Genomic DNA, 9,490 nt, shown 5'->3' with positions numbered 1-9,490 from the left:
TTGGAGCACGGACTTAGAAGTTTTCAGCTTTTTGGTTAAAGGAGGTAAACAATGTTTTAAAGTAAGTTTTATTTTAAAAAGAAAAGGAATTTCTCAGAGTCAGAAAGTGAAACGCTGATGTCCAACAGCAGCAACACAACAAACTGGTATTGTTCGGCAGCAAAAAGAGTGAAAAAGAAGGAAATCAGTGGTACTGTCAGCAGAGTAGAGGACTATTAAACTCCCGGCGAAGTTTGAGTAATTACATGGTGATATATAAAGCCTAATAATCTATATAATATCCGAATATTGCTATTATTATGATGGAGATATATTCTTCACCTCTTTACATTTACTAATAATGATGTCCTAGTCAGAGGAGCGTGTGGCAGCGCTGATTGGAAATGTTTCTATTCGGGCAGCACCGCTGGTAAAAGAGACGCTGACGCTCCGGTCTTGGAGCTGGATGATAATAATAATAATAATAATAATAATAATAACCGTAAACAGCAGAAGACAACAACATTTAATATCCTCAGCTGGTATTCTGTATTTCACGATCGCAGGGTGTATTTATTTTTGGATTATGTTTTAATGATAAATTATGTAATCTAAACATGTTTTGCTTTGTCACTATTAAAAATCAAAACACCACAGAGTTTTATCAGCTCCAGGCATCAATACAATAGTCAAGATCAATTCTCTGACTCAGATGTGTGGACTTCACGCTGACTCAGATTTGCGTACACGAGCTGAGAGCAGACGTGAGATCTGATCGTACCGTCCGCTCACGTCGAAATTGATTAATGCCGAGGCTTGCGTAGAAATCATCTTACGCCCACTTTACGCTCACTTTCTGATGTATGCTCGTTTGATAAATGAGGGCCATTGTGTATACCGGTGTTATATATACTGGTGTGTATATATTCTGTTGTGTATATATGTGTAGGTGTTTGTATACTGGTGGTTATATGCTGATGTTATAGAGTGGTGGTTATATACTGGTGGTTATATTCTGGTGGTTATATACTGGTCTCAGGTGAAACCAGTTTGTCTCAGGTGTTTTCTGTCCTGCAGCTGGCCGAGGTTCAGGACATCGTCTACAGTTCAGGACTGAATATGTACAACCTGTACGCTACGTGTCCAGGCGGAGTCCGCCACAGAGTCAGGTAAGCTGTGACCTCATCATGTTGACGGCTCACCTGCAGCAGGTGTAGTCTGACCAGCTGACTTCCTGTTATTGATCCAGTGTTGATGGAGGCAAGCTGGTGATCAGAGACCTGGGGAACTCTTTCATCAACCATCCCTCGACTCATCTGTGGAACCAGGTGTGTATGAAGTCAGCTGATCTTTAAGGTCCTTCACCTGACAGATGATTAAAAACTAGGTGTATCTGACACTGCGTAGAAGTTGCGAGGTCTGGCATCTCTTCACCTGTCGGTGCGACTGGACCCCCCCTGCACTAACTCCACCCCCTCCACCCTCTACCTGAACAACCCGTATGTCAGAGCTGCTCTACACATCAGCCCCAAGGCCCTGGACTGGGTCATCTGCAGGTAATGCACTTGAACACCTACACACCTGTTTACTTGCACACCTGTACACCTGTTCACCTTGTTAATTTCTCAGGTAGCGTGGGTCAGAATGACCATGGAAGTGTGAACTTTTATTTAGTATGTATTTACCTGTTCCGACGGTGAAACCAGGTGTGTGACCTCTGTCTCATGTTGCAGCGCTGAGGTGAACCTGAACTACGGGCGTCTCTACCTAGACGTCAGGAAACAGTACCTGAAGCTGCTCTCTGCTCTGGTCAGTGAAAACACCTGTTCTCCTGTGCAACACACCTCATTCACACTTTAACAGACTCCTTAAAGAACACCTGGAGGAGAGGTGAGATCAGGAGGTATCACATAAATTGATAGAAAACCAAGAATGAGTTGGACTGAAGGAGCTCTGCTGTGATTGGAGGTGTCCAGGTGTGTGTGTGGTGACCAGGTGTATGTGTTCTCTACAGAAGTACCGGGTCCTGGTGTATAACGGGGACGTGGACATGGCCTGTAACTTCCTGGGGGACGAGTGGTTCGTGGAGTCTCTGCAGCAGCAGGTAACGACCCTGACCCTAACGACCCTAACCCTAATGAATGATTGATCGATCGATCGATAGAATCAGTCCGGCGGCTCGTTAACCACGCACTGTCCTTTGTGTCCGTCAGGTGGAGGTGCAGCGGCGTCCGTGGCTCTACGACGATGACGACGGTCGGCAGGTCGGCGGCTTCGTCAAAGAGTTTGATAACATCGCCTTCCTCACCGTCAAGGTAAACATCAGCTAACCTGTGATTTCATCTATCTGTCCCTGCTGCTGACCTTTGACCTCTGATCTTGCAGGGTTCTGGTCACATGGTTCCATCAGATAAACCAATTGCTGCCTTCGCCATGTTCTCCAGATTCATCAAGAGACAACCCTACTGACCTCTGACCCTCCCTCTGACCTCTGATCCTCCCTCTGACCTCTGATCATCACTGCCAGCTGATCAGCATCTTCTGCTCTGTATTGCCTGGAAACAGGAAATTAAACCTCAGCCAATCACGTCGCTTCACTTATCCATCTGTTGTAATGTGAAATCTGTTTCTGTTTTTAAAGATTCTGAAAATAAAATCTGATCTTTAACTCGACTCCGAGAGAAAAAAATTGTGCCCCTCTTTACCAGTTTAACAGAAGACAGTGAGACAGGCAGAGTGACAGTGAGACAGGTTCAGTGAAAGTGAGACCGGTTCAGTAAGACGGGCTAAGTGACAGTGAGATGGGTTCAGTAAGACAGGCTCAGTGACAGGGAGACAGGTTCCCTCCCTAGTCTTACAATATGTGCCACTCCATTCCTGCTGTTGTCTCTGGTCCACACAGAAAACATCTTGCAGAAATCTAACTAACCTTCGGCCTCTAAAACAGTCATACACTCACACACTGTCACCTCCTTCTCCATGGACCTGTGGAACTGCCAATCTGCAGTAAACCAAAGCTTATTTATTACGGCTTACACCAACCACCTTTCTCTTCAGCTCCTTGCTCTCACTGAGACCTGAATCAGACCTGAAAACACAGCCACCCCAGCTGCACTCTCTACTAATTACACCCTCACCCACAACCCCGTCCTTCTGGGTGAGGAGGTGGGACTGGCCTGCTAATTTCGAACAAATGGAATTTCACCCCACTGCTACATTCCATCAGATATGACATTTTCGAATACCGTGCCATTGCAGTAACTGCTCCTGTTAAAGCCTACGTTGTCATTTACCATCCACCAGGCCAACTGGGTGACTTTACAGACAAAGATACCCTGCTCTCTTCCATACCTGATCATGACTGTCCACTGCTTGTCCTGGGTGACATGAACATCCACTTAGACAGTCCAGACTCTAATAACTTTATGTTGTTAATTCATTCCTTTGACCTCCAGCTGGTCCACTCACAAAGCTGGCAAAAACCTCGACTTAATTCTCATCCATAACTGTGCCACAGATGCACTGGTGGTAACGCCTCTCCACCCGTCAGATCACTTTTTTATCCAGTTCAATGTCACTCTATCAATGGTTACATTCCACCGTAACCTCCAGAACTTATCCCCAGCCCACTTCTCCTCTATTGTCGCCTCTGCCCTACCTCCGCTCAGCACATTCTCCTACCTGAAGATTAATGATGCCACTGACTCACTCTGCTCTACTCTGAATTCATGTCTGAACAAGCTATGTCCTTTATCTACAAGTCCTTCTTTACCCAACCAATCCCACCCATGGTTGAATGATGCCCTCCGATCAGAGCTGCCGAAAGAAAATGGCTCAAATCCAAACTTGCCGATGATCTCATAAGCTACCAGACACTCTTATCCTCCTTCTCAACCAGCATCACTGCTGCAAAGATTGCTTTTTACAACGACAAAGTCAACAGTGTCACTGACATTCGGAAACTCTTCTCCACCTTCAATACACTACTCAACCCTCCGCCTCCTCCCCCTCCTACCTGCCTCACCGCGGACACATTTGCATCATTCTTTACAGGCAAAGTGGCAGCAATCAGCAGCCAATTCACTGACCAGCTCACTCCCCACCCGCCTCCTAACACTGTGACATAGAAGATTTAGAAGTCCTACTACATGTCTCTCCATATCTCAGCTGGGCGGCACTGAATCACTTGCTAGCACCTCATTTTCTGGCTTTACACCCCTCTGAGAGTGAGGTATCCAAACTGTTGACATGTTCAATCCATTAGCCCTACCATCACGGCAGCTATCACACGTGATTAACGCATCACTGTCTTCCAGCACTTTTCCCACTGCATTCAAAGCAGCTCTGGTAACACCTCTACTCAAGAAATCCTCTCTCAACCGTGCTGAAGTCGAGAACTATCGCCCTGTCTCACTTTTTCCATTCTTATCCAAAACTATTGAACGGGCGGTCGCTAAACAACTCTCAGAATTCTTCCTACAGAACAATTTTCTTGATCCAAATCAATCCGGTTTTAAGAGCGGTCACTCGACTGAAACTGCTCTGTTATCTGTGACAGGAGCTTTAAAAGAAGCAAGAGCAGCAGTCCTCAGTTCTCATTCTACTTGACTTGTCAGCTGCGTTTGACACAGTTCACCAGCATCCTCCTCTCTACTGTCTCCAAAATGGGCATATCTGGCTTGGCTCTGTCCTGGTTTGATTCCTACCTGACTGGACGCTCATTCAGTGTATCCTGGCGTGGACAGTTGTCAACATGGCCTCACCACAGGGGTCCCCCAAGGCTCAGTGCTGGGGCCCCTGCTATTCACTACCTACACCACCTCTCTGGGTCAGATTATCCGCTCACATGGCTTTTCCTATCACTGCTATGCTGATGAACCTCAGCTCTATCTGTCATTTCCTCCCGATGACGCCTCTGTCTCTGCTCGGGTCACTTGACTGCCTCTCAGACATCAACACATGGATGAAGGCACATCACCTCTAACTGAACCTTTCAAAAACTGAACTGCTGGTCCTCCGCGCTAAACCTACAATACACCACGACATCAACATCAACATTGACTTCCTGTGTCTTGTCCCTAGGGTGGTTATAAACTTAGGAGTGATGATTGATGACCAACTCACATTTTCCAGTCCTAGCATCTCACGACAATTCTACTCCTTAAAGAAATGTCACTAGCACTTATACTGCACTAAAGTCGCTTTGGATAAAAGCATCTGCTAAATGACTAAATGTAAATGTAAGATGATAAGATAACCTAACCTAACCCTAAGGTAAGATAAGATAAGGTCAGATGATAAGATAAGATAACCTAACCCTAAGATAAGATAAGGTCAGATGATAAGATAACCTAACCTAACCCTAAGTTAAGATAAGATAAGGTAAGATAACCTAACCCTAAGGTAAGGTAAGATAACCTTTTTCAACCAACGTGCTGACGTGCTAAGGTGAGCGTATTGTGTCACTTCCGGTGTTTCTGTGTGTGCTCGTAGTGTAGTGCTGTGCTTGTTTGCTGCTCTTGCTAAATACAGTTAACTCTGTTAAACGCTACACACTATAACGGATACCTGTCCGCTTCATTTATACATACGCTAGTTTTACTTAAGCACCCATATCTATCTGCTCCTTGTAGCGACTTGTCGCTAATCTTATCTGTCTGATACTACTCAGTTGTGTTAGCTACCTAGCCTAGCTGCTAACCATGTCTTCTCCCCCTCACTCTCCTGCTCTCTCTTGCCCGGTGTGTCAAATGTTTAGTTACTGCTTAGCCTCCTTTAATGATAATGGTACCTGTAATAAGTGTAGTGCTTTAGCTGTGTTGGAGGCGAGGCTTAGTGAACTAGAAGTGCGGCTCCGCACCATGGAAACTAATTCGGTAAAGTTAACTGCAGCAGTTAGCCAGTCGCCCTTAGCTGGTGCGAGCCGACATAGCGTAGCTAGCCGTTCCCCGACACCTCCCGAGCGGCCGGACGGCTGGGTGAATGTCCGAAGGGGGAATAGTCAGAAGCCGAGGCCCACGATGGTTAACCACCAACCGCTTCACGTCTCCAACAGATTCTCCCCACTCAGTAACACACCTACTGAGAAGCCAACTCTGATCATTGGCGACTCCATTCTTCGGAACGTGAAGTTAGCGAAACCAGGCACCATAGTTAAGTGCATCCCGGGGGCCAGAGCGGGCGACATTGAATCCTTTTTGAAACTGCTGGCTAAGGATAAACGTAAATACAGTAAAGTTGTTATTCACGTCGGCAGTAATGACACCCGGTTACGTCAATCGGAGGTCACAAAAAATAATGTGGAATCGGTGTGTGCATATGCCAAAACAATGTCGGACTCCGTAGTTTTCTCTGGTCCCCTGCCAAATTTGACCAGCGATGATATGTGTAGCCGCATTTCATCGCTCCAGCGCTGGTTGTCGAGGTGGTGTCCAGCAAACAACGTGGGCTTCGTTAATCATTGGCAAACTTTCTGGAGGAGACCTGGTCTTATTAGGAGAGATGGTGTTCATCCCACTTTGGATGGAGCCGCTCTCATATCTAGCAACCTGACCAAGTTTATTAGCGGTCCAAACCCGTGACAAGTCAGAGTTGAGACCAGGAGGCAGAGTCGCAGTGTAAAACACTTCTCTGCCTTTCCCTTTGAGCAGTCATCCACCCAAAATCCCATAGAGACTGTGTCTGTCCCCCGTCCTCCCAAAGTTAAGTTAATTAAACCAGGTTCTAACAGAAGAGGAGTTACCCAAAATAACCTAATAAAAATTGAAACTTCAACTGCAAATAAACAAAAACCCAAAATAATTAAATGTGGACTCTTAAACATTAGATCCTTATCATCTAAAGCTTTATTAGTAAATGAGTTAATATCAGACTGCAATATTGACTTACTTTGTCTAACTGAAACCTGGCTGCGTGATGAAGAATATGTCAGCCTAAATGAATCTACTCCTCCTAGTCATATTAATACTCATATCCATTGTGGCACAGGCCGAGGAGGAGGAGTTGCAGCGATATATGAGTCAAACCTTCTAATTACCCCAAAACCTAAACTAAACTATAACTCATTTGAAAGCCTTGTTCTCAGTCTTTCACACCCAACCTGGAAAAACCAACAGCCAATCCTATTTGTCATAGTTTACCGGCCTCCCGGTCCATATTAAGAATTTTTATCACAATTCTCTGAGTTTTTATCAAGCCTAGTACTAATTACAGATAAGGTAATTATTGTAGGTGATTTTAATATTCATGTTGACGTTGATAATGATAGCCTTAGTACTGCTTTTATCTCCTTACTAGAATCGATTGGCTTTAATCATAAAGTTCATGAAGCCACTCACTCTTTTAACCACACCCTCGACCTTGTGTTGACGTATGGGATTGAAATTGAACATTTAATAGTTTTCCCACAAAATCCTGTGTTATCAGACCATTATTTAATAACTTTTGAAGTCCTGCTATTGGACTACTCGCTAATAAGCAAGAGTTTCTACACTAGATGTCTATCTGATAGTGCTGTAGCTAAGTTCAAGGAAGTGATTCCACCTGTCTTTAACTCTTTGTCGTGCTCCAACATAATAGAGGACTATGTTAACTTCAGTCCCTCCCTAATTGATAACTTTGTTGACAGTACTGCAGATTCACTGCGAACAACGCTAGATTTTATTGCCCCACTAAAAAAGAAAATAATAAAACAGAAAAAGTTAACTCCATGGTACAATTCTCAAACCCGTGAACTGAAGCAAATTTCACGAAAGCAAATGGCGTTCAACTAAGCTGGATGAATTTCTTTTAACCTGGCAGGACAGTCTTACAACATATAAGAAAATCCTCCGTAAAGCCAGATCAGCCTATTATTCCTCATTAATTGAGAAAAATAAGAACAACCCAAGATTCCTTTTCAGCACTGTAGCCAGGCTGACAGAGAGTCACAGCTCTATTGAACCATGTATTCCTATTGCACTCACTAGTAATGATTTTATGAGCTTTTTCAATGAGAAAATTATAACTATTAGAAATAAAATTCACTACCTCCTGCCATTAACTGGTACTGAGGCATCCTTAAACCCTGGAGCCTTAGAAACGGGTACAAACCCTGATAAATATTTAGATCGCTTCGCTCCCATCACTTTCCAACAACTAACCTCAATGATTTCCTCATCTAAACCGTCAACCTGTCTCCTAGACCCCATACCAACAAGGCTGCTTAAAGAGGTTCTACCTTTAACGGGTACTTCTTTCTTAGATGCAATCAACTTGTCATTATTAACAGGCTACGTGCCACAATCATTTAAAGTAGCTGTAATTAAACCTCTTCTCAAAAAGGTTAATTTAGATCCTGGCGTTTTAGCAAACTATAGACCAATATCTAACCTCCCCTTCATCTCTAAGATCCTGGAGAAAGCAGTCAAAAATCAACTTTGTGATTTTCTTCAACACAATAGTCTATATGAGGACTTCCAGTCAGGATTTAGAACTCATCATAGCACAGAAACAGCATTGGTAAAAATTACAAATGACCTTTTAATTTCTTCTGATAATGGACTTGTCTCAGTCCTTGTCTTACTAGATCTGAGTGCTGCATTTGATACAATTGACCATCGTATCCTATTACAGAGACTGGAACATGTAATTGGCATTAGAGGAACGGCACTGGGCTGGTTTAAATCGTACTTATTAGACCGTTTCCAGTTTGTTCATGTGAATAATGAATCCTCCGTGCGCACTGATGTTAACCACGGTGTTCCACAGGGTTCTGTGCTTGGACCAATTTTATTCACCCTTTATATGCTCCCTCTAGGTAATATAATTAGAAAACATTCAATTAACTTTCATTGTTATGCTGATGACACTCAGTTATATATATCAATCAAGCCAGGTGAAACTGATCAGCTAGCCAAACTAAATGCATGCCTTAAAGACATAAAAACCTGGATGGTCCACAACTTCCTAATGTTAAACTCGGAAAAAACGGAAGTGATTGTACTGGGACCCGAACACCTCCGAAACTCATTATCTAAAGTCTTAATTAGCATCGATGGCATTACCCTGGCCTCCAATACCACCATAAGGAATCTCGGAGTTATCTTTGATCAGGATCTGTCATTTAACTCCCATATAAAACAAACTTCAAGGACTGCATTTTTTCACCTACGTAATATTACAAAAATTAGATACATCCTGTCTCAAAAGGATGCAGAAAAATTAGTTCATGCTTTTGTTACTTCAAGGTTAGATTACTGTAATTCCTTACTGTCAGGCTGCTCCAATAAATCCCTTAAAACTCTTCAGTTAGTCCAAAATGCTGCGGCTCGTGTACTAACAAGAACCAAGAAAAGAGATCATATTTCTCCTGTTCTAGCTTCGCTGCACTGGCTCCCTGTAAAATCCAGAATTGAGTTCAAAATCCTTCTTCTTACTTACAAAGCTCTAAATGGTCAGGCACCATCATATCTTAAAGACCTCATAATGCCATGTTACCCTTCTAGAGCACTACGCTCCCAAAATTCTATGT

General features: G+C 43.6%; 1 protein-coding gene across 3 annotated transcripts in view; it reads left to right on the top strand.

The window, feature by feature from the left end:
* Nucleotides 1-2,652, top strand: part of ctsa (cathepsin A) — a 7,274-nt gene extending 4,622 nt beyond the window's left edge. For 2 of the 3 annotated variants that reach the window (XM_059330275.1, XM_059330274.1), the window contains exons 8-14: nucleotides 1,057-1,148; nucleotides 1,229-1,307; nucleotides 1,387-1,535; nucleotides 1,713-1,788; nucleotides 1,994-2,083; nucleotides 2,193-2,294; nucleotides 2,365-2,652. In XM_059330275.1, the coding sequence (XP_059186258.1) occupies nucleotides 1,057-1,148; nucleotides 1,229-1,307; nucleotides 1,387-1,535; nucleotides 1,713-1,788; nucleotides 1,994-2,083; nucleotides 2,193-2,294; nucleotides 2,365-2,448 (672 nt within the window). In that variant the 3' untranslated portion in view covers nucleotides 2,449-2,652. The remainder of the gene's footprint in view (nucleotides 1-1,056; nucleotides 1,149-1,228; nucleotides 1,308-1,386; nucleotides 1,536-1,712; nucleotides 1,789-1,993; nucleotides 2,084-2,192; nucleotides 2,295-2,364) is intronic. The other variant, XM_059330276.1, reaches the window with a different exon arrangement.
* The last annotated feature ends 6,838 nt before the right edge of the window (nucleotides 2,653-9,490 follow it).

Source organism: Centropristis striata, chromosome 3, assembly GCF_030273125.1.
Source record: "Centropristis striata isolate RG_2023a ecotype Rhode Island chromosome 3, C.striata_1.0, whole genome shotgun sequence".
Classification (NCBI taxonomy): Eukaryota; Metazoa; Chordata; class Actinopteri; order Perciformes; family Serranidae; genus Centropristis; species Centropristis striata.
This window is presented reverse-complemented; position numbering and strand designations above follow the sequence as displayed.